The sequence below is a fragment of the Trichomycterus rosablanca genome, chromosome 16 (assembly GCF_030014385.1).
Source record: "Trichomycterus rosablanca isolate fTriRos1 chromosome 16, fTriRos1.hap1, whole genome shotgun sequence".
Lineage (NCBI taxonomy): Eukaryota > Metazoa > Chordata > Actinopteri > Siluriformes > Trichomycteridae > Trichomycterus > Trichomycterus rosablanca.
The window spans coordinates 20,380,959-20,406,905 of NC_086003.1; the positions used below are offsets into that span (position 1 = coordinate 20,380,959).

The 25,947-nt window shown below is 39.0% G+C and overlaps 1 protein-coding gene across 2 annotated transcripts; it reads left to right on the forward strand.

Moving 5' to 3' along the window:
• Positions 1 to 594: 594 nt before the first annotated feature.
• Positions 595 to 22,509, forward strand: mapk9 (mitogen-activated protein kinase 9). Of its 2 annotated transcripts, none has more exons than XM_063011469.1 (12): positions 595 to 824; positions 8,023 to 8,174; positions 9,773 to 9,902; positions 9,991 to 10,049; positions 10,182 to 10,320; positions 12,927 to 13,092; positions 16,722 to 16,793; positions 18,255 to 18,437; positions 20,234 to 20,358; positions 20,762 to 20,825; positions 20,913 to 20,984; positions 21,343 to 22,509. In XM_063011469.1, exons 2-12 carry the CDS (start codon positions 8,059 to 8,061, stop codon positions 21,483 to 21,485), a joined length of 1,269 nt encoding a protein of 422 aa, XP_062867539.1. In that variant the 5' UTR covers positions 595 to 824; positions 8,023 to 8,058; the 3' UTR covers positions 21,486 to 22,509. The 2 variants fall into 2 exon arrangements, with proteins under 2 accessions (XP_062867539.1, XP_062867540.1); XM_063011470.1 differs by having other exon boundaries at positions 21,346 to 22,509.
• The last annotated feature ends 3,438 nt before the right edge of the window (positions 22,510 to 25,947 follow it).

The window sequence follows — 25,947 nt, forward strand, 5'->3', positions numbered from 1 at the left end:
TGGCATGACGTCATTCACTCCCTGGTCGCTCTGTACTGTGTAGTGATGGGCATTCGGCTCTCTTCAGTGAGTCATGGAAAGAAAATCAACTAACCGATACGAGTCAACTCCTTCGATTCTCACCGGCTTTTCGTTTGGTAGCATTTTATGTGTGTTTAAAAAATAAAATAAATTAAAAACGTGTATTTTAGTTGAAAGGAAAAGTGATGTAACAGTGGTAAATATGTCCCATATGTTTCAAACGTGTGTTAGGCGTCAACAAAAAACAAAAACAATTGTTTATGTAGTTTTAACAAAAAATTAAACATGTTTTGTACAGTTCCTTAATACAGATAATGTGTAATGTCATATATAATAATCTTTTTTATCTATAAATCTAATTACCAGCCACTATCTCCAATAGACAGTCCGCTAAAATTTGTCCAAGAGCTCGGTAATAACTCATCTGCAATTTTACAAAAGATAGCAAAAGTCATTTAATAATAATAATAATAATAATAAATTTCTTAGCGCAAGTCGGTTCTCAGCGTTCAACTATAGAACCGAGTGAAAGAGTCGATTCGTCCGCGAACGATACATTACTAGAACCGTCAGTGTCGCACAGACCTCCGCCCCTGCAACCATGCCGCCCAAACAAGGGATAAACTCCGGATTTTACCATAAAAACCCTTAAGGAAGGAGAAAGGGAGTTTTAAAACTTATTAAGATTCAGTTTTTGATGTAAAAAAGAAGGCAGACAGACTTCCGCAGTCCAGAAGCTGTGTGTTAGCGGTTAGCTGGAGTGTATGGGAGTGAAGTGGAGAAGAGAGGAACAAGAGGAGGAGGTAAAGCTCACATTGGATTCATATGCATCTGCCCGGCTTACACATTCCGTTACTGCGCGCACATTTCATACAACATTTATTCCTTATTCACCTTGATAATAGACATGTTACTGGTTTCGCTTTGTTTCTCGGCAGTTAGAATGAGTTTGTATTGAGTTAGGAAGCGTTGTGTTGGGTTATGTTAACCTTGGCCGCCTAGTGCACAGCTGCAGAGTTTTGGCCTCCAGCTACCAAGACTAGTATGCCTAAACTTAAAATGCGCTTTTTTGTAGAATAAAACCATAACAAACTTCACTGTGTCTCGGGTTTAAGTCATAACCGGCTGTTAGCCATGTTTTCCACATACAAGCTAGCCAGATATGATCAGCATGTAGTCAGGTAACGGCGGTGACATGCGCAGTCATGTCTTTTTTAATCTGCTAACTATACTAAACCCACTATGACTATGAATCTTTACATTTAGCAGTTTAAAGGTTTAACGTTGTACTATAATGTATAGTAATGACAAAAAGCGCTTGTGTGAAAAATGAGCTTCGGGCAGCTGGGTTGACTAGGAAGTATTGAAACCGGTTGCCTTCGAAAGCGCATACTACTGTATTTAATAGTATGTAAGTATAGTATGCCACGGTAACTGCTAGTACTTGTTTTGTCACACTACTTAGTACGGTAGTATGCACCTTGAGGCAGCCGCACTCTGCTGTAATATCTACAATATGTGTAGACATCTAAAAGGGTGTAGTACGTTTTGCTTTTGTGTACTTTAAACTAGAGTTTTTACAAATTGCAAGTAATAGCTTGCAATAGTTTGAAGTTAAAACCATTTCCAAAGAAATATGGGTAAGTGGGGACCAGTGGCATATATCTGTGTTCTTATTAGGAGAAGAATCAACATAGTGATATGATTTAATGACATATCATGAAATCAGGTAAATACTGATTTGTTGGCAGACTTGGTATGTGACAGAAAGAGGGAGAGAGTGTAAAAAAACATCAACCAACATAATTTAGCATGGTTTAGAAACAACATCTTAATTTATGTAAAATCATGCACGCTTCACCCATGTCAAAGTACCCGGGATGCATACAAACATTTCTCCATGTGGTATTTTTTTTCTCCCAGGGTCAGGTTGGAATAAAACATCTAACATTGTAGTTGATTTCATTATTGTGTTTTAAATGTTAAGTGGAAGTTTTATTGGATTAACTTTTAATACATAAAAACGAACCCGCTGGCGGCTTCACACTCAAGGGGCACTGCTCTCTTGCAGCGGCTTTACTGAATTGATCATCTTTAGGCACAGCAATGACAATCAAGTCAGCTCTTTACCAGAATTAATGGGCGGCATGGTGGCTAAGTGGGTAGCACTGTAACCTCACAGCAAGAAAGTCCTGGGTTTGATCCCCAGGTGGGGCGGATTGTGGGGCGGATTGTCAAGTGAGGTTCTTTCTGTGTGGAGTTTGCATGTTCTCCCCGTGTCCACGTGGGTTTCCTCCGGGTGCTCCGGTTTCCTCCTACAGTCCAAAGACATGCAAGTGAGGTGAATTGGAGACACTAAATTGCCCATGACTGTGTTTGATATAACCTTGTGAACTGAAGAACCTTGTGTGTAATGAGTAACTACCGTTCCTGTCATAAATGTAACCATTGTGTAAAACATGATGTTAAAATCCTAATAAACAAACAAAAACTTGATGTTAAAATCCTAATAAACAAACAAACATTACCAGAATTAACATACTAACAAGGATAATGAACTACTGGTTTTGACAGGGGAAAACCTAGTAATTTGAACTTGCGTAAAATTAAATTTGTGTAGCGATAACTTACTCTAAAAGCCACTTCAAGTATCAAGGTGGTATAAAACTAAAATAGTTTATATTGGATTGGTATAGAAATAGTCTGCAGATGGTTAAATGCGAATGTTTTACAGTACACTGTATTTGTACATTTAATTGCTGTACATTTTATTGCTGATACAGGGCAGTTGTAGCCTAGCGGTTAAGGTACTGGACTAGTAACTGAAAGGTTGCCAGTTCAAGCCCTACCACTGCCAGGTTGCCACTGTTGGGCCCTTGAGCAAGACCCTTAACCCTCAATTGCTCAGACTGTATACTGTCACAATACTGTAAATCGCTTTGAAAAAAAAAGCGTCTGCTAAAATGCTGAAAATGTAAAATGTAAATGTCAGTCTTGGACAGTCTGTAAACCGAACGCTATCTGGAAAATCTTTTTTACCAGATTTGACTCTGTGAACGTGTGAATGATTGTTGCTCTGAGTAGATTAGCACCCCAGGTAGCATCATGTCAGGGGTATATTACTGTCTTGTGCCAATGCCAATGTTAGACTTTGAGAAGAATGAAGCAGGTAACAAAGGTGAATAAATGATTTGTGTTGTTTGCTTAACTGTTTATGCAGTCATTTTTAAACGTGTAATTATTCCTCTAATTGTCTTTAAAAAATACAACAATACATGACTGTCAGTTTATGATTACCTACTGACTTGCCTCATTGTTTACTTGGTTGTGTTTTAAGCTGGTAAGCTAAAAGAATTTATTTTTCATCCTTACCCACCTACATTGAACAATGCTGTGATTTGTGCTGCCAGATGATGTCATCCAGTTTAATATTAGAACATGATTAAAGAGTTATGTCCCCTGTGCAGTCATAGATCATACTTATGCTTTATGTTAGTCCTTATTGCAGATGATATCCGGTTTAATTATTACTCATAAAAAAGACAAATAAAGGAATTACACGGCTGGGAAAGGCAGGGCTTTATCTTTTTGGATGAAGGTCTGGTGCCTTTCCAGGTCAGCAGACCATCAGGATATCACAGGGCACTTAACAGATTATCGTTTCTCCCATTTGTCCTGTTAATGGGAACGTGGTGTAATGTCCTTTGTGTTTTTGCATTTGTGATAACCAGTGCTTGGTGATGAAAGCGTTTTATGTTCAGTCTGTCTCATCAGTCACCTTGTCTGAGTTGGAATTGCTTTCCTTATCAGGACGTTGCTCAGCTGTAACAGGTCGGGCTGCAGTATAAAAATGTCTGTCGTTCTCTTACTGACGGAGAAAATATGGGCACCAGATAAAGTCAAGGTGAAAGGGAGCTGTCTGCTGCACAGTTTGCTTGCTCTCAGTGATTTAACACTAGTTTAGTCCAGCTGAACCATGAGTGTGTAGTGGAGAGAGGGAGAGTTCTTTTTTTTCAGTCATTTTAGAAGCATCTTGTTCATGTTTATTTCCGGCATCTAGATTTAAAAAGTGGCCAATAAGTTGTGTGTAAAATGCCTTTATTTGTCTTTTATACATATACAGGTGTACAGTACAACAAAGTTCTTTATTTGCATATCACGGCTTGTTTGGAAGCTGGGGTCAGAGCGCAGGGTCAGCCATTGCACAGGTTAAGGGCCCAACAGTGGCTGCATGGCAGAGCTGGGATTCGAACTCTCAACCTTTCAATTAATAGCTTAAAGCTCTACCCACCAAGCTACCAGTGTCCCAGTGGTTATAAAATGTTCTTATGGTGATATTATAAGATCTGGAATGAGTGGTACTCATTTCACTTTGGTTTGCACAGTAAAGCAAAGGTGATCTATGGATGTTGGCTTCTTGAGTCATAAGTGCATATTTTTCTTTTTACAAAATTTGAGCCAATAACTGTGAGTTAAAAATGCCATGTCACTCACCATGCAAAATGCTGATTGACTGACTCTCTTGCCCCTCATTTTAATGTCGCATTTAGAAATATCCAGCTCTATATTTCACTTTTGACCTCTACCCCATACATAACATCGGGCCACAGACGAGCACATGCCTCCTCTGAACTATAAATCCTACAGACACCACAGCCTAGGTGTTGCTTATACTGTCCAACCCTACCTTCCTCAATCTCAGCTGTATTAAAAAAATATGTATTATTAAAGTTCCCTTATAGGTTTATTAAATTATCGAATTTGTGCGCCCAGGTGGCGCAGCGTGATATTCCGCTAGCTCACCAGCAAGAGTTTCTGAACTCCCTGGTTCCAAGCTCGGTGTTGCCACCGGCCGGCTGGGCACCATCTGGTGGGCATAATTGGCAGTGCCTGCAGCAGATACTAATTGGCCACCGTATCTGCAGGGTGGGGGCCAGACTATGTGTGGGTGGGTGGTCTTCATACGCTGTGTAAGGACCCTGATTGGCAGAAGAGACGCCCGTGCAGAAAGCACGGGTGAGAAGAGGAGGGCTGTACACACGTGAAAAAGGCATGGGCGGTGGTGTGCTCTCTTTGGATGCGATCTGGTGTCTCTCAGCGGTGGAAGAAAAAAAAATTAGGGGAAAAATTATCAAATTTACTCCCTTTCAGCTAGGAATTTCTCTATCCCCTTCATAATGAGGGTAGATGGACTAAATTACTTGGACTTCAGCCTCAAGCATTACAATTGAAAAGCCTAAAACCTCTTAAAAATCTTAACAAATTTGTTTATATAGTTAGATGTAATCCAATACTAACAGAACAGGTCTGCCATGAATTAAAAGCTCTTGGCACACAGGTATCACTGTCTCCAATCAAGCATGCAAGCAAGTAAAATGTCAAAGCAATGTGATTAATGGCTTAATTTAGATGCAGGTCTTCCCTAAAGGTTACCTCAATTTGTTTTGACATGCTGTGACCCTGATTATTGTCCAAACACCTTATTATCATTAAAGATGTGAAGTGTGATGGCTGCTCGGGCCATGGAAACACAATTCATGACGCTTAAAGCAGTTTCTGAATTTATGAATCTGAAGCAGTTAAGTGTAGTAGAAATGCAAGATGAAGAATTATTCACTCACTTGCAGCAAGCCTAAAACTAGGGAGTTTTACACATACAGTAGATTAAATTAGGTCTGATCATTAAGCCATACAGCATTTAATGACTCATAAAATATTAAAGAATTTAAATACAATGTGGTTGCAGCCTTGCAATTGTACAAAACATACAATGCTCCAAAGTTAAGTGCTGAAGGCCAGTTGTGGCCTAGCGGTTAAGGTACTGGACTAGTAATCCAAAGGTTGCTGGTTCAAACCCACCACTGCCAGGTTGCCACTGTTGAGCAAGGCCCTTAACCCCCAATTGCTTAGACAGTATACTGACACTGTATTGTAAGCCGCTTCGGATAAAAGTGTATGCTGAAAATGTAAATGAATAAATGACTTTATTATACAAGTATTATTTGAGCAGTATTAAGAGTGTACTATTATAATGCTAAAGAACTAGCAGAATTAGTCATATCATGACCAAATAACTCTATCATCATGAACAGTAAGCACTAAAGAGTAAAAGATAATGAGGCTTTGGTTGAAGCCAAAAGCAGCTCCCTTAAGATATTGGATTATTGAGCGCTCTTTAACCTAATTATGTTGATCCATCTCCACAGGGATCTGGCAGTTACAGAGATAACAATGGTAATCTTAATGCATAAGCTTTAAGTATTAAAGCTTTAAGTCTTAGCAGGTCAGAATATTCTAATGGTCAATATTAGGGATGCATCAATAAAAAATTTTCCCAACCGAGTACAAGTACATGCATTTTTGTACTTGCCGATACCGATACCAATACCTATTTAGAATACCGTTTTTTTTTTTTTTTACAAAAACACATGTGAGAAGTGACGAGAAGTTTAATGATACCACGTCCAAAAATGCACGTCAACAAGTAGCGAGTGATCAAAGTGTTTGTGCGCTGATGTGATGAAATCAAGGAGGAAAAATAAATGAATCTGAGTGGATTTGGCAACACGAATAGCATGGATTGTTCTGTAGTGAGTTGGAGGTTAATAAATATTTTTGCAATGTTGGTGTTTTGTTGTTATGTTTTGTAGAGAACGATCAGGTCAGAAATACTGTAAAACGTGTGTGTGCCGGTGTATTCTGATATAAACTACTGTATATTAAGCCCCTGTCCCACCTGTTTACACTCCTCTCCTGCATTTCCCCTCACACCGTATCCTGCATTCTCATTGGCTGTTCGACATGTCACTCATTCCCAGTCGCACATCTGAGATCAGATATCTGACGTGCTAGAAAACTCGATCCGAGCGCCGAGCGAAAATCAGGGCAAAAATCCTGTAGTGTGAACCAGGCATAACGCAGCAACGTGCACTAGGCACACGGTATCGGATGTTTAGTATCGGAGCCTCGTTTGCGAGTACGAGTACAAGTTAATGAGCGCGGTATCGGGCAAATACCCGATACCAGTATCGGTACTCATGCATCTCTAGTCAATATCTATCTTAAATGTGCTCTACATAAGCAATTTTGCCCTGAGCTAAAGAAATTCTGTAGGAACACAAAAAGAAAGTTTAAATATATAAACAAATATAGATCTAAAAGGGCTACAAAGTAATTTCTAAGATTTGCATCAGTGTAAAGTCTTCCCCAAAGTGTATGACCAACTCATTAAGGAAGTCGCACAAACTTAAACATCTCAGGAATGCCATACATTAATGTGAAACACATAATTGTATCAAAAAATAAAAATATATGTTTGCACTTTAACCCATTCTCTTTATTTAGTCTTAATCTAAAGTTTATTGCAGCAATTTGCTCATATGAATGGGCAAATCTTTGTCTTTGATTAGCTGATGCATGATTACGTCATGACTTTATAAATTTTTTTATGTTTGAAAGTTCGTTCCTAGTGAAGTTTCATATGGACAGCTGTTTGACCATGCATCACTGCATATGGCCCCTCGATTAGCACATCATTCTCATTAAAATCGATGACATGATTTTATTTTTGATGGATGCCAAGGACGTCCACGTGAAAGCAGCTTTACACAAGGCTGGTGTGGATTATTGCACGTTTAAAAGCTGGCCAATTTGCCACACGTGAAGTGCATAAGAAAGGTGTCTGTGAGTAATACTCATGACATAAATAACAGAGACATAAGCGCCTGTTTAAATCATAATTGTGGCACTGTCTTCCCCTCAGCTTTTGTTTTGAGAGGATTTGGATTTTTGATGGACAGTTTTCTGGCGTTAGTATGAATAATTTAATGATATTTTCTGTCTGATTCTCCCTGTATGAGTCATAATTAGTGTTTCTCCCACACAGCATTGAGGCAGTAAAGCTGGCAGGGACTGAGAGAGCACATCAAGTAATGAATTGGCATCATCTTATCTCATTCTTTTTTTTCTCCCTCCCTGTGTCGTTTTTTCTATTCATTTTAGGTCTGATTTGTCCAGAGGCGTTCAGCTGGAGGAGCCATGACTGAAAGTGAGGGACATTTCTACAGTGTACAGGTGGGAGACTCCACCTTTACAGTGCTCCAACGGTACCAGCAGCTCCGTGCTATCGGCTCAGGGGCTCAGGGCATCGTCTGGTGAGTGGGTGCCGTGTGCCATCTTCCTGACACATTTCCTCTAGTGTAGCCTGGTTACTGTCTGGTTGATCATCTCTATTGACGCAAAATGACTCAAAACGTTCTTTAGGAGAGGAGTGTTTTGTACAGTGTCTTGCACAGTAATAAATGCATCAAGCATTAAAGCTACAGCTGATTGTTTTTATTGTGATCATAATTTGGCTTCCTCTGCTCATTAAACACACAATTCAGGATCACTTCACAGTGACCTGGATTACTGCATCACATTCATAGAATTTGGTCTGATCTTTATCCAAGCCTTAATAACTAACATGTGTATTCTGCCTAAATTAGTAACACACAATTATTGTTTTTATGTATAAACAATCATTTCAAGTCAATCAAACTGGTAGAGTAACTTGTAGCTTTTGTTTTTTGCAGAAACAAACCTGATCACAATCAGTTCACATCATCTCAGTTAGACTAGTATTTGAACTTTGATTTGGCCATTATAACACATACACATTTTACTTGTTTTTCATTTTGTTGTAGAATTATTCTTGGATCAAGTTTATTGTTGTTTAGCATGTCCTTCTCATGTCTTCTTTATTTGTCTACACTTGGACGTGACATTCACTTACTGGTATTCCTTTGGTAAAAAGGAATACTTCATAGTATAGATGTGAAGTTTGATCACTGAAGAAAGACGCATTCAAGCTTGTGAGAACAAGTGCATTAGAAAACTGTAAAAAATGTCATAAAGGAAGATGATGACCACTGAGCGAGTTTACAAGATGGCCAGAACAGAGGAAGAAATGCTGAACCTTGTTAAGTCCGACATGTTATGTTACTTTAGGCACTTGATGAGACACATGACAATTATTGAAGGCAGTGTTATGACAAGGAAGATTGTAAAAAAGCTGGATTGAAGACATCACAACACGTACTTCGTTATAGCTCGTGACCCCAAAAAAATGGGTTCGCAGAGAAAAATTATAATAATTAAATAAACTTGTACACGAAAGCCCCCTTGTGGATACTTTATGTTACATCTTGTACACCACAGTGGGACCAGATTGTGCAGAGCAGAAAGAGTAAGATGCATTACATGTTTGTGTTGCCTGGTTTGTGAAAAAATCATGGACAAATCATGGGTCGCTTAAAAAAAGGTTTGAAAAACCCTGTTATTGGCTACCCCCCAAAGTTTTGCAAATCTCTCATACCTAAAAGAGGAATTTCCCCCAGATTTCCATAAGGTATTTCAAGCAATGTTTGTCTTTAAAAGGACAGTGTGGTTGGTTAATGTTGTACCAATAAATGTAGTGTATTAATAATAGCCTTTTTCTTTTGAAAAAAGAACTTAACACAAGTTTTCCTGAAGCAGGACTAAAGGTCAAAGCACAAGCATCACTATGGAAACTAATGTATGAAAAGCACAGAAGAACCAGGATGTTAGCTTCTTTTCTCTGTGTAGTCAGGTTAATTATGCCTATTGTAGCTGCCATTAGCATGCCAACTTGTTGAAGCCAACTGGCAGTGCTTCAAGTTTGTAAAGATGATGGTGATGAAAAGAATAATGTCAGTAATAAAAATATTCTCTTTTCACCCAATGTCTGCAGTTCTGCTTTGGACACAGTCTTGGGCATCCCAGTAGCTGTTAAAAAGCTCAGCCGACCTTTCCAGAACCAGACCCATGCCAAGCGGGCCTACAGAGAACTGGTGCTGCTAAAATGTGTCAATCACAAAAATGTATGTATCCTAATCCTCCAAACTCCTCCACATCTCCTACTTGCTAACTTTTTTCAGCTGACTCGGATGTGCTTCTTTTCCCCCACAGATTATCCGTTTACTGAATGTCTTCACCCCTCAGAAGTCCTTGGAGGAGTTTCAGGATTTGTAAGCACAGTTTTATGGGAGTTGATTTGTTAGCAGCGCAGGCAGAGCAATTATTATTCATAGCCTTGCCAAAGCTATAATGCTTACTTCAAGGGTACAGATGAATTATGCTGTGCCTGTTTGTTTTTTCAGGTACCTAGTGATGGAGCTAATGGATGCTAGCTTGTGTCAAGTAATACACATGGACCTGGACCATGAGAGGATGTCCTATTTGCTGTATCAGATTCTGTGTGGCATTAGACATCTGCATTCTGCTGGTATCATCCACAGGGTAAGAGTGCCATGTTGTTGTGGTCTTTTTGGTGCCAGTTGGACAACTGCCTAGTGGCGTATCCAGTGGGTAATAAAATGAGAATGCGGTTAGTAATCTTAATCATTTTTGAAATGTACAGTGAAGCAAAGCGTAGTATGGCTACTACTGAATCCTTACTAATATACTTATCCAGTATCCTGGTTGTACTGGTTATAACATCAATGGTACAAAGTAAATACTAATAAATCCATTTTCTAATGCATGCATATTATTGTTATTAATAATAACAACCAGTGGGGTTAGTACAATCTTTACTTAAAGGATGTTTTTAAGTAAACACACACACACACACACACACACACACACACACACACACACACACACACCAGACATAGCCAATCATAGCCATCTTGGTGTTGGTGCCCAAGCCCCATGATTTAAGATTAAAAGCAGTGTGGAGAAAAAAAAGATCTGATTTCAAATGTACACTATATGGCCAAAAGTATGTGTAGACCAATCCTAATTAAATTCAGGTTTTGACCCCCATTATATGCTTCTAACTTTATGGCAGCAGTTTGGAAAGGGCTTTGTCTGTTAGAGCATCAAGACTGTGATGCTTGACACAAGGTCCATAAGGACATGCTTTGATAAGCTTGGTGTGGAGAAATTCTAGTGGCCTGATCAATGTCGTATTTTTGAATGGATGAATTGGATATGAATGAGCCAGGTCTGTCATAGCTGCAAAGTGGGCAAATGGCATATTAATGCCCATGGTTTTGGGCATTAATGGGTTGTCCAACAAGCTTATGGTCACATATCCACACACTTTTGGACCATATACAGGTCCTTCTCAAACAATTAGCATATTGTGATAAAGTTCATTATTTTCCATAATGTAATGATAAAAATTAAACTTTCATATATTTTAGATTCATTGCACACCAACTGAAATATTTCAGGTCTTTTATTGTTTTAATACTGATGATTTTGGCATACAGCTCATGAAAACCCAAAATTCCTATCTCAAAAAATTAGCATATTTCATCCGACCAATAAAAGAAAAGTGTTTTTAATACAAAAAAAGTCAACCTTCAAATAATTATGTTCAGTTATGCACTCAATACTTGGTCGGGAATCCTTTTGCAGAAATGACTGCTTCAATGCGGCGTGGCATGGAGGCAATCAGCCTGTGGCACTGCTGAGGTGTTATGGAGGCCCAGGATGCTTCGATAGCGGCCTTAAACTCATCCAGAGTGTTGGGTCTTGTGTCTCTCAACTTTCTCTTCACAATATCCCACAGATTCTCTATGGGGTTCAGGTCAGGAGAGTTGGCAGGCCAATTGAGCACAGTAATACCATGGTCAGTAAACCATTCACCAGTGGTTTTGGCACTGTGAGAAGGTGCCAGGTCGTGCTGAAAAATGAAATCTTCATCTCCATAAAGCTTTTCAGCAGATGGAAGCATGAAGTGCTCCAAAATCTCCTGATAGCTAGCTGCATTGACCCTGCCCTTGATAAAACACAGTAAACCAACACCAGCAGCTGACATGGCACCCCAGACCATCACTGACTGTGGGTACTTGACACTGGACTTCAGGCATTTTGGCATTTCCTTCTCCCCAGTCTTCCTCCAGACTCTGGCACCTTGATTTCCGAATGACATGCAAAATTAGCTTTCATCCGAAAACAGTACTTTGGACCACTGAGCAACAGTCCAGTGCTGCTTCTCTGTAGCCCAGGTCAGGCGCTTCTGCCGCCGTTTCTGGTTCAAAAGTGGCTTGACCTGGGGAATGCGGCACCTGTAGCCCATTTCCTGCACACGCCTGTGCACAGTGGCTCTGGATGTTTCTACTCCAGACTCAGTCCACTGCTTCCGCAGGTCCCCCAAGGTCTGGAATCGGCCCTTCTCCACAATCTTCCTCAGGGTCCGGTCACCTCTTCTCGTTGTGCAGCGTTTTCTGCCACACTTTTTCCTTCCCACAGACTTCCCACTGAGGTGCCTTGATACAGCACTCTGGGAACAGCCTATTCGTTCAGAAATTTCTTTCTGTGTCTTACCCTCTTGCTTGAGGGTGTCAATGATGGCCTTCTGGACAGCAGTCAGGTCGGCAGTCTTACCCATGATTGCAGTTTTGAGTAATGAACCAGGCTGGGAGTTTTTAAAAGCCTCAGGAATCTTTTGCAGGTGTTTAGAGTTAATTCGTTGATTCAGATGATTAGGTTAACAGCTCGTTTAGAGAACCTTTTCATGATATGCTAATTTTTTGAGATAGGAATTTTGGGTTTTCATGAGCTGTATGCCAAAATCATCAGTATTAAAACAATAAAAGACCTGAAATATTTCAGTTGGTGCGCAATGAATCTAAAATATATGAAAGTTTAATTTTTATCATTACATTATGGAAAATAATGAACTTTATCACAATATGCTAATTTTTTGAGAAGGACCTGTAGTATGCCAGCACTGGTTTGAATGATTCAGCTTTTCTTGGTAGACACATGTGATTTGGGAGCAGGGATTTGAAGGTAACACTTTATGAATGATCAGAATTTGCTGTAAAAATCTCTAAAACCTATTAACACAAATCACTGTGAAGACTAATCTTTTCTTTTCTTCCCATCAGGATCTAAAGCCCAGTAACATAGTGGTAAAATCCGACTGCACTTTAAAGATCCTCGACTTTGGACTGGCCAGAACTGCCTGCACCAACTTTATGATGACTCCATATGTGGTGACCAGATACTACAGAGCACCAGAGGTCATATTGGGCATGAAGTACAAGGAGAATGGTAACTGTGATTATGTACTACTAAGATTTTTGTTAGGCTTTGTTGAGCCAGATATTGCACACATTGCAGATTTATTTTTGATCATGGGCATCTGAATCTGAAAGTGATAATTTATTCTCCGGAAGACACAGCTACCACTGATTTTACTGGCATTTCTGTTTTGATTATAGAGAAGCTCACAATGCTGGTATAATTTTCTTCTGACCCCCCAGTTTAAGCAGATTTCCCTACTCCCGTTATTCTAACTGATATGTAAGTCTCTTTTTTTGGCCACCAACAGTTATTCAGGGTATATCAAAGAACGAAAATGACTCTCAGTGGTTATTGTAACCAGTAAATAAAGATCATGTTGGTTTTATGCAGTTTATAAAAATGCACTCACTCTGCGGACTGGCACTCCTTACATGCTTTTCAAGATTGTAAAGATAAAATATTCTTTTTTCACTTAAGGGCATTCCAGTAGCTGTTAAAAAACTCAGCCGTGTGCTTTCCCTACACTGACACTTGTAGTGACGTTATGTCTGATGTCACCAAACGGCTCTTCGCTCCTGTTCCTGACCCACTTAATCGGTAGTCATTTGGCCTTATGAGTATATTGCCATATTTGGTGAATAACACACCTGGAGAGGGATTGTTTCTTTATTGACATTTTTTGCATTTTGTGAATATTTGGTTAAGACAACAAAAGCCATGCTTGGAATGTTAGTCATGTTTAATTCTTGTAGGTCCTGTTTTTTTGGAAACAGTGGGCGTAATGCAGTAACACACCCCAAACAGCAGGCCCTCAGCCACCCCTACCTCCTCCTGCCCTCCTCCTCCTCCTTCCTCAGACGTAGCAAGTCATGTTTGTATATAGACACCAGATTGGCTAAAAGCTCTGCTGGGGATTCGAACCCTGGATTTCAGCTGTATTGGGTTAGCAAAATTACCCCAGTGCCAGCCAAGTGCCTGTTAATATAAAAATTGTTATATTGTAGAGCTGCATAATATAATAGATGGGGAAAGGGGTGGTGGCAGGAACAGCCAAGCCAATGTCAGTGCACTCTCAGTGCCGATCTCAAGCCCGGATAAAAATTGGAGGGTTGCGTCAGGAGGGGCATTCAGCATAACGCTGTGCCAAGTCTAGGATGCGGATCAGATAAGGATAAGACTGCTTTTATTTGTGTTGAAATTTAAAATATACATACAAATTGAGCATGTACTGTATACTGTGTTGTGCAAATACAGATACGCATTATTACTAGTTGTAAATTGGTTAATATCACCCAGCCTGCATTTACCCCAGCGAGCATTAAAGCATTAGAGTCACTAATCCTCGATCCCAGTGACAAGAGAATGTGACAAACATAGTGATTAAAAAAAAAAAACATTTTGCAAAATGCGTCTCTGCTCAAATTCAGTAAACCAATATGGTGTAGGTGTACAACATAATCTCCTGACAATAGGGATGTAACGATGCACCAATACACAGTTAAAAATCGATGCATTTTTGCCACGATTTAAATCGGTAATTCAAGTAAAATGAATCGATATTTACTTTAAACAGCAAATGGCACTTGCGCTACCACCTCGCCTGGTTGCCACATCGAGCTTTATCCAAAATGGGTGAAAATTCAAAGGTTGCGATGGTGATTTATGCCCGACTTGGCAACCCGGTCACTACACAGTTCTAGAAAAAAGGCGACCGCAGGTGAAGATGTAGAACTTGAGGATGCTCCTTCCTCTTTCAAATCAGAAGTATGGCAGCATTTTGGCTTCCTCAAGACCGAAAATGAAAGAAGATAATGGACAAAACAAAAACAACAAGATACTGAACTACACAAATAGCACAACGAACATAATAAACATATAAACCGGCACCACAGTGAGAAGCTCCGGTCACCCCGTGTAAGCGAAAAACATTCATAAAAGGGCAAACCACGCTGACAAGTGCGTTTACATGAGGTGCACTGGTATTTTCAGTAGCTGAAAACACACTGGAGTCTAAATACTGCATTCCATCGCGCCCGCACTTTAGCCATACTGTAATGCCAGCACTTTACCAAGCTTGGAAGGAGCACAGGCAAAACCTTAGTTTATTTATTTAGGGTTACTTTCTTTGTTTGTATTATTTATTTATTTATTTATACAATGTGGGATTTGTTTTAAAATTTCATTTGTTTTTTACTAGGGCTGTCAAACGATTAAAATTTTTAATCGCGATTAATCTCAGAATTTCATATAGTTAATCGCGATTAATCGCATTAAAAAAAATCTGTGTAAATGTTATAGAAAACAAGGATTTTTATGTGAAATGTTACAATTAAAATGGTGAACACATTGTATGCTAAATGTACTGATGTTAAAAACGGCTGGGACAAGAGAAAACTGTAAGGGAGTTTTATTCACTCACATACTAGGCAGTAAATGTCAGATTGTAGTTTAGAATTTCTCCATCAGCAAACATTGTAGATCAGCGGTGCTTTAGGTGGGATAAGGCGTAGTTATTGTAACAGACTTTTCTGTGGTTGTATTGTGACAATGGTTTGATGGACGTTTCTACACGAAGTGAGTGTGTTTTGACCCTTTGGGGCTTCCATAGTTCATGGACTAACGTGCTTGACTCAGCTTTCCGGTATTTGGTACCTTAACAGAATAAGTTAATAAAAGTGTTCTGCTCCCGACAACTTGTGAATATAGCGTGTATTTATTTCTTTATTAGTGCATCACTACAACGCTCGGTTACATTATGCTAACAAACCGCAAATGAAAAACGGTGGCAAGTCCGACATTAAAACGTTTGTTTTAACATAATGTTAACATAATGTAACCGAGCGTTGTAGTTCTACCAGTCAAGTCTCAACATTAACTAGAATTTGCGTTAACGGCACTATTATTTTTAATCGCGTTAAATTGAAATCGCGTTAATGCGTTATTATCGCGTTAACTTCGACAGCCCTATTTTTTACACAAAATGGGAAATGTGAGGGGAAATGTGCAGCATTGTTTTGATTTTGTTTTGTTTTTTATTTAGATAAAAGATAAGCACACATACAGTATTCTATTTTATTTTTTTTAAGAGAAATGATAAAAGGAAACTCATAATTTGTCTAATTTAATTTTGTTTAAAAAAATCTGGAAAAAATCGTATCGTGAACCCAGTATCGTGAATCGTATTGTATCGTGGGTAGAGTGTATCGTTACATCCCTACCTGACGATTCCTGTCTCATGCTGAATTTTACACTTAAGCAGGGTTGTACATTGCATAAAAGACATGAAAATGTGGAACTGATGTCGTATCTCTTCCTGGGTTTTATTAAAACATTTTTGGACTATACATTTTGGCTAGGTCAGTACTTGGCCCCAAGAGACAACAGCTGTGGCTCCCTACATGCCCAGCTGAGACAAATCATGAGCAACACGAGCATTCTGTCACCTGCTAGTGTAAACATGGTTATTTAAGTCCAGTCAAATTTATTTGTATAGCACTTTTTACACCCTTAAATTGTCTCAAAGCACCTTTACAGTATAGTAACTAGAATTTACAGGGACCCATTCTCCCTGAGTGGCCTAGTGGTTCGTTTGGATGCATTACCTAGTTTTTGTGTTTTATGATTGTTTGTGACTGTAGACTTATGTGTTTTTACAGTGGATATTTGGTCGGTGGGCTGCATCATGGGTGAGATGGTTAAAGGCAGTGTTATATTCCAAGGCACTGATCGTATCCTTTCAGATTACTTTGAGTCCCTCGATCTCCTACATTGTTGCACAAGGCTGTTCACTTTTATGTGTTTTTAAAACAACCTGCTGCAATTGTTGCAGTGCGGTACTATCTGGAGGCACTTCCCTTCCTACAAACTTTAATTTGAGTGCTGTTTGCAAAATTCCTTAGAGCAGCTGCTTGAGAAAGTGTAACGCAACAGTGAACAAACATATGGCAGCAGAATGTGTTTGTGAGGCCTGGACTCCCCTGGGAGACAGGAGACTCTGTATTTTGCATTTTTGTAGCATAGTTAAATATTTTATGTCTCACAGGCTAAATGCAATAATTGTGAATATTTAAACTCGCCAGTCAAATACTGTACGTATACTGGGTAAAAAAACATGTCATGCTTAGGATGACAGCAAACATATTTCATTATTATTAATTAATAAAAAAAAAGTTTTATATAGTAGAGGTGCACAACTGAATCAAAAAGCAGAACTTCTTGTATATTTAAAGCATGTAAATAAGCTTATAAATGCTTTTAAATGGTGTATATAAATAATCTGACAGCACTACAGATTTTTAGAATTTAACACAATGGGCCAACTTTAATCTTATCAGTATTACCTTTAGCTGGTTTAATTTATTTACAGAAACAATCCAAAATCCTTACTATGATTGAATCTGAGTAATTACACAGCCATATCCAAGATAATAGATATTAAATGTTTAATATATTGCTTGTCAGTCATGTAAAATCAGATAAAATATTTCCATTTACATGATAATGGGTTTGTACAATTAGTTACATTGTCACTGTAATTACAATTTTGGATGCGTAGATTAATTTAGCATGAACCTCCCTAATTCAATGATTTCACTAGCCGTGTTTCCATCCAAACCATTAAAATCTTTAAACACAGTTTTTAAAGGAAAGAAAAAACCTATATACAATTTATTTGCAGATAAACAATTTCATAATTTTTCTTGTTTATTTTTACAATCTTAATGTGTCACAGTCATTTAAACTGCTGCAGGGTAAACAGACAGCATGACATGTTTGTCTGTAGCTGCTGTTGATTCTTCATTGGAAAACATTTAGCAGATGGCTGTAAGTGCACATCTCGAGCAGAACTCGGCACGTGTCCTCTATTAATTAAACATCTCTGTGAGTACAGCTCCTTGTAGGCAAGTTATTCAGGCAGTTAGGCTTTGTTCATATTTAAAAGAAAATCTGATTTCCATCTCATTGAGTCAGGTGCACAGAGAGCTGATAAGCATTTGATTTGTCTGATTAAGCTGATTAGCATTTGCCATTTAAGGTCAATATAAAATTAAGGTCAGTTGGCAGTAGTGTGTGACTGTCCATACGCTGTACTGCTCTCTGTGTGAACCCATCTCTGCCAGGTGAAAAGCAGCCTCACATTAAAAGCTGTTTAGTTTTTTCCCCATTTTTCTTAACTTGGCTTGTACCAGATATTGACCAGTGGAATAAAGTGATCGAGGTGCTGGGTACACCCTCTCTGGACTTCATGAACCGTCTGATGGAGACAGTGAGGAACTACGTGATGAACAAGCCACAGTTTCCCGGAGTCAGCTTTAGTGAGCTCTTCCCAGACTGGGCTTTTCCATCAGAAACAGAGCACGACAAGCTGAAAAGTGAGACTGGCATCTTTTAATTTATTGTCTGTCTGTCTTTTTATTCTTTGCTCCTCTGTGTCTGTTACAAAACCTCATGAGCAGTCCTAATATTTTTTATTTCACATTGTTTCAGTGTATTGCTTACCAGCTTAAGAGAAAGAACTGTCTCAGTGATTGTGCTAAAGCTGACTGCAACATAGTGTGAACTAGGGTTGGGTGATATTGCCGATTTTCATACCGTCATACCGTCTTCATAAAACACCGCGGTATACGGTATTACCGCAGGGGGGGTGCGGAAATCTCTCTGTTAGTAATGGGTCGTTCGCGAGTGATCCGATTCTATTGAACGGCTCTTTCAAATGAACCGAGTCGCATCTCTGGGAACCGTTATATAAATGTATTATATGTTCTTTTCATTTTTGTGCCATTCTTATTGGCTGTAATACACCAATTCTGCTTCACATCAGTACGGGGAATTAATCAGTCATAATAAAAGCTGTTTATTGTCGGAATTCAAATCTGAGAATCGCGAAGAGTGAGCGCAACACACACACACACACACACACACACACACACACAGAGATAATATTATATTGTATAAACTTGCACAAGTGTGTTTTTTTGCAAGTTCGGGCTTGTCAGTGAATGTAACTGTATTCGGTACAAAGAGATGTTATATTGACATGCTAGCGCGTTGTGCCACCCCATCCCATATTTTGAATGGCAAGATACTAACTGTTAGCTTAGCAAGCAAAACCCGATGGAATCGCTGTCTAAGTAGCGCGTTCGAATAACCTGCCTTATAATAAGTCATTGACTTATTAGAATCCTCTCTACTGAGGCAGCTGCCTATGTAGGCAGTAAGACAGCAAGGCAGCTCACTAGGTGTTTGAACACACCCTATGCAGAGTGCTCCCTAGCTTTTGTGTTATCGCCTCAAAAAGTGAGCATCCCCACAACCAATCAGTGAGCTCCAACCGCCTACAACTCCCGCCCCTCCCTTATTGTGGATGCGCGCAGGTCTTAAAGTGTCCGTTTTTAAGGTGGATTTTAAGCAGAAATTTGGCGCTTTGTAAATACCGCGGTATACCGTAATACCGTCATACCGCCCAACCCTAGTGTGAACTGAACTTTGGTTTCTTTGGATTGCCCATTAACCAGTTCATATTATATGCAACTAGAAATACACCAAATAATACTTAAGAAAGCTTTATTATTAATTCGTTCATTCATTAATTGTATGTTTTATCACTGCTTTATCCTATTCAGGGTTGTGTTGGGTCCATAATCTTTCATTATAATCGGGTTTACAGGGGTTTGGAACACATCCTGGACCAATTCATACCCCATGGCAAATTTAGAACTGCCAATCTACCTGCATGTTTTGTGCCTGAAGGAAACCCACACAAACAAAGCCAGACCTTACCAAACTGGTGTAATGCAGCACTTACATGCTGCAACACAGTGCTGGCAGTTTTTAAATTTAAAAAAAACTGAAGGGGTGTTAACACCTAATGTTGGTAAACCAAATCATCAGTTTTTAGTTTGTGCAGCTGCTTTTTTATATTAAAGAAAAGAAGAAAAAAAAACACTTTTGTGGTTTGGTGTCTATAACATAATAATACCTGTTGTTTTGGAAATGGATAGTATTTAAAAGCTTATGGTCAGGTGTCTACATACTTTTGACCTTATAGCATTCTTTTAATAATACAACTGGACTCAGAATCTGTTATTGATGACATTTTATTACCACGACAGCCAGATACAGGATGAAGAAATAATTTCTGTCTGTTCTTCCCTCATTCCTTCTGCAGCAAGTCAAGCTCGGGACCTGCTGTCAAAGATGCTGGTAATTGATCCAGAGTGTCGCATTTCTGTGCAGGAGGCCCTGAGTCATCCTTACATTCATGTGTGGTATGACCCGGCTGAGGCTGACGCGGTGGGTAAACAACCCTCTTCCTTTAACACCACATAGTTGTTTTAAAGTCTTAAATATATGTGTGTATATACTGTATATATATAGATATATAGCAATATATATGTAGTTATTTACAAAGGCACTGGATGATAATACTATTCTAGTATATTCTAGGAAAGTATTATGTTTTAGGGGGAGTGCACCAAGGGGTTAAAATAACTTTAAAGCCATTATATAAAAATTTGGGCAGGTATTTACTAAAATGCTGCATCTGTAGAAAATGTTAGCCCACTACTACTAAGATCCAAGGTTTGACTCTGACTAGAAACACCTGCTATTTATTATCCTTAATAGCCTCAGAGCTTCTTAAGAGACCCTAGATTTAATAGGGTTAATACATGTTGTTTCTGTTTCATTTTTATAGCCCCCACCTCAGATCTCAGACAAGCAGTTGGAGGAAAGGGAACACAGCATCGAACAGTGGAAAGGTACAAGTTATTGACATAAAAAGAAATCTGACACAATGTCCCTTCCTCCAATAAGATCATCACTTGTCTTTGTATACATTTCTGTAGAGCTAATCTATAAAGAGGTGATGGACTGGGAGGAGAGAAATAAGAACGGTGTCCTGAAGGAGGAGTGCTTAGGTAAGTCACCACCCATCACCGGCTTTGACATAAAGTCTGATACATTTTTAGTGGGAGACAGGTCTGGACTGCAGGCAGGCCAGTCTAGTATGTGCGATGACATGCTGTTGTCACACATTCATAGGTCTTGGCTAAAGCAAGCAGGAACATCCCTAAAAGAGCCGTTGTCTAGATGGAAGCACACATTGCTTGAAAATGTGAATGTACCCCTCAGCATCAATAGTGCTTTCAAAGACATGTAGCCCCTTGGCAGTGACTGAACTCATGTTTTTTAGCACTGTAGATTAGACTATCTAACAGCTTATTGATTTTAAGAATATGCACTCATATTCTGTGTGTATGTGTGTGTGTTTTGTAGTAGATGGGGTGGTAAATAGCAGTGCCACAGCTTCTCAGTCCTCCTCCATTAACGACATCTCGTCCATGTCCACCGAGCAGACCCTGGCTTCAGACACTGACAGTTCCTGTGTTGAGACCATCGCTGGGGGCCTAGAGGAGTGACGGTGAACCTCTCCACCCCACATCACACCCTTTCTCTGTTTCGACTCATCTTTTCCACATTTTCTCCAGGTGCTGGTCTGGGCTGGACTGTCGGGATGTTAAACCGAGAAGGAAACCCATGCAGACACGGAGAACATGCACACTCCACACAAAAGAGACCCGGACCGCCCCGACTGGGGATCGAACCCAGGACCTTCCTGCTGTGAGGCGACACTTTTACCCATCGAGCCACCATGCCTCCCACATTGACTAAACATAATTATAGTCTTATAGCTTCTGTATGTGCATCTTTCTTTTCAAAATGAATGTCACATGAGTAAAATGCTTGCTGTATCACTAGTTGAAATCTAAAACTTGAATGTCATAGCAACAGCATGTGATTGTAAAGTTTTTGAAGGATTAAACCCAACTTATCTGCAGTAACACATGAACTACCAAAGATGTAGCAAAATTCAGGAAATCTGAAATGTTGCACACTGCAGCTTTTAAAATACATTTAGCTGTTTAGCTTATTTTATGCTACCACTATTGAAGCTGGGTAGAAAAAATGAATGAATGGATGTGTAAAATTTTAAAACGTATTCTGTTACACTAGGCACATGTCTTTGTTCGTATAGTAGATCACCAATGCATTCCAGTTTAAGGAAAATGAAACGTACCCAAAGGTAAATATGACCGAGAATGTTTGGAGTGCAACAACGTGAAAAAGTACGAACAAATGCAGTGTTAAAAGTATAGTGTAGCCCTTTGTAACAAAATCACATTGGTAAATATGAATTATACTGTAATACAACCATTTTGGCCTCAGATAATTCTAAAAAAGAAAACTATATAGACATGTCTGTTCTTAATGTTTTAGTCATTTTTATAGTCACCTTCTTGTAGCCATGGTGTAAAATGCACAGCAGATTAGTACCTGCCCTTTAGCCCTAGTATTCATTCATTTATTTATTCATTTTGATGTCTGTTTTATTACTAGTCCCGTACTAGTTTATTATGTTTCCCGGATGTGTTTTGCCCAATTAAACAGACCCACCGCAACCTGGACCAGGATAAAGCGGTGGGTCTGTTTAATTGGGCAAAACACATCCGGGAAACATTCCGGACTAGTCGCCAGTCCTTCACAGGGCTCCAGCCCTAAAAATGTACACAAAATAATTGCCATTTTTAAAAAGAAGTTTTACACATTAACAATAGATTAAAAACTAAATTAATATTTTACATCATCACTGCCATATATTTTCTATTGTTTAAACAAACGCAACTTTGAGAAGTTTGTAGAGATGCGATCCTCTGTAAACCCTGGTACTAAATCAGCTTGCATGATTTTGTGAATGTTAGCAACTTTGCTTGGATTTTTAAAAACACAATACTTTAGTAAATCAGGGCTTCAGTGATTAATAAATTAAGTCATGGACTTAATTTTCTTAGACAGAATCTTTTGAAAATTGTTCTCCCTTTTTATTTCTCAATTTCTCCCTCCCTGGCCTTGTTTTCAAAAAACAAGAAAAACCTTTAGCTACAACCACAGCTTCCGACTTCATTCAGAAGTGAGGTAATGGGTACTTTTACTTAATGGATTTTCTTTTTCTATCTGTGCCATGTAGCTGATACCCGATATCTTTCATATCCCGATATCATCACTCGAAAGAAGCACAGTCAGACAATTATGGAACCAGCCGAGTCATAGTGAGTTCCTCCTGTAAAGGTTCTCAGTGCTCTTTTGCAACAAGTATTGCATGTTTGCTTAACATTTAACACACTGTATGACTACAACAAATCCGTTGAGTATGCTTGAACACAAATGTAGTGCCTGCCTCTGTATATACACACAACACAACATGCTTTCAGACCGAGAACTTGCTATGCTCACTCATACAGGGTGTAGCCTTGTACATACGTAAATAGGGCATGCGTAAATGTTACAGTTTGTTTTTCTTGTGTTGCTCAAACCTGATTTTAGAGCTTCTTAGAATGTTGTTTCACGCATGTACTGTAGGCGGTACATTCTTCATTTAAAAACAATGTGAACAAGTCCAAAAAGTAAAGCGTACATTCACGGTGAGCGATCAAACTCTGAAGTTATTGTATGATTTCAGACAAAATAAATAAAGCCGGAGCCTAAATGCTGACCTTTAGCTGTTGACATTTCATACATTGACAAATTCTATTAGAATTTGTGACTTCAGTAACCACAGTGCCCTACCTAATGATTGACGGACAGGCACACCGCCTCATCACAATCGTTCATCATGCCTTAAGCTTCTTGCTATTTTTGCACCATCCTGCTTTAATTTTCTTTGCTCTTAAACAAAAGGTTCACATATGGTTCACGTCATGCCTTCAAGCATCAACTTGATGTAGGTTGTCCAGCACTTCTTTACATACTAGTAGCACTTTTTATTTCTTCAGTATGACAAATAAGTATGCAAGTATTCAATCTCAGTGCTGTAAACATCTGTTTGAACAAAACTGGACTTAGTGGTATTGAAACCATTGCAGAACAAGCAGGCCATTGAATCTTTCAAGGGCTTTTTGGTGTTCCACGGCTGTCACCCTTGAAAAAGAGTGTAAACAGTGTGACAGTTGGTGGTGTTAGACATGGGACCAGTAATGATTTGAGTAGATGTTTTTGTTCAATTTTGTTTTATGCAGTTCAAGCACTTTTTGAACCCGTCATCTCTTTATCATGTACCAACCCATGAATGGAGTGTCATAACTGCAGTGTATATAGAAAAAAATCTTCTGTGTGGTTTCCCACGTCCTCTCACGGGCTGTTGAGAGTAAAAGCTCTCCGTGAGCTTTTGTCAATACAGCTCTGTCTGAAACATGCAAAATGTCAAACAGGATTCTAGAACTGCTGCATCTGTCAAATCCATCTCTGTGTGGAAGAAAACAAACATCTGTAACAAATGGCCAAATAAAAGCTTAAACAAAGCCCTGTTGTGATTTGTTTTATTTTTTTATAAATGCATATCAGTTTAGATACTGTACAGCCGAGGTCAAAAGTTAAGACACTTGCTACAGATTTGTATTTCATGGCAGTTGGAACAACAAAAACTGCTTTTTAATAAGGTAAATTTAACTTTGCATAATATATGACAATCTAAAGGGTCAAAATATACAAAATATTTTTTATAATTTTGCCAGTTTAGGGCACAGTTGTTAGTGATTAGAATTGACCACAGCTGGTGACTTTGTGCCACAGGTAAAGGGCTAGTTTGACTGTACCTACTACATTTACATTTGTGGCATTTAGCAGACACTTATATCTTTTTAGCAGACTTGCAGTTGTGACAAAATACAATTAGAGCAATTGCGGGTTAATGGCCTTGCTCACTGGCCCAACAGTGGAAACTTGGTGGTGGTGGGGCTTAAACCAGCAACTTTTGAAATACTGTACTGGTCCAGTGCCTTAACTGCTAAGCTACTACTATCTTAGACTGACAAGCATTACAGTAGTAAGATCTATGAAGCTCGGGCCAGATCTCAGAAGAAAGCAGATCATAGATTTTTTTTAAATCAGGAATGTCACTTGGAGCCATTTCTAAGAAACTTCAGGTCCCAAGATTATCTGTACAATCATTCGTTAATACAAAGTACAGGCAACAGTGCTCCCCTGCCAAGGTCCGGTAGAAAACCCAAACTGTGTCTTTATGCCGAGATCAAATTTGTCCAAAGAATGAGGTGTAATCAGAAAACAAGCTAATGAAGAAGCTGCTGGAACACAGATGTCACTGTACACCGTCAAGCAAGTTTACGTTGCAAAAGGTTTTAAGGCTGCAGTGCAGGAAAGAAGGCACAGCTTGAAAATCCCACCTTAAATGTTACTAAATGAACGCACACAGCTGAATTCCGACTACTCCACTGAAACGAAGTGTTAAAGAGCAAACCAGAATTTTGCCAGTAACTAGTTGATGGCTATTAAAAGTGGCTGATTGAGGTCAGGAAAGACAATAAACATATCTCTAAATATTTCATGTGCTGTATATATGTCGTTGACCCAGCAGATGGGGTGGGGTGGTGGGTATTTTCATATCAAAACATCCATAATGAATGATTGAATTGAAGCATTCGGTTGAAGCAGTAAGATTAGTTGTAAGGATTTGTCATAACTGCTGCAATTGCGACCTCTGCTGGCTGGTTGATGGCACCTGCACAATGAGACCTGGTTTAATGGAGATTGGGGCGATTGAAGACCAGATTTTGATTTAAAAAAATGGGAGAAGTATGCAATAAAAAAAAGCATCTTTTAAAACAAAGAAGCGTGATTTTGTCATTCAAATACAAAAAGAAAAGTTGCTGAAATCACTGACAGCCCAAGACTGCCACAACACACTAAGCCTGTACATAAACTTTTGACCTGAACTGTTTATATACAGCAGACCTGTGTGACTGGTAATACAATCAAAATGTACCAAAAGAAGCAATGATAGATATATTTAGTCAGTGCATTAAATCA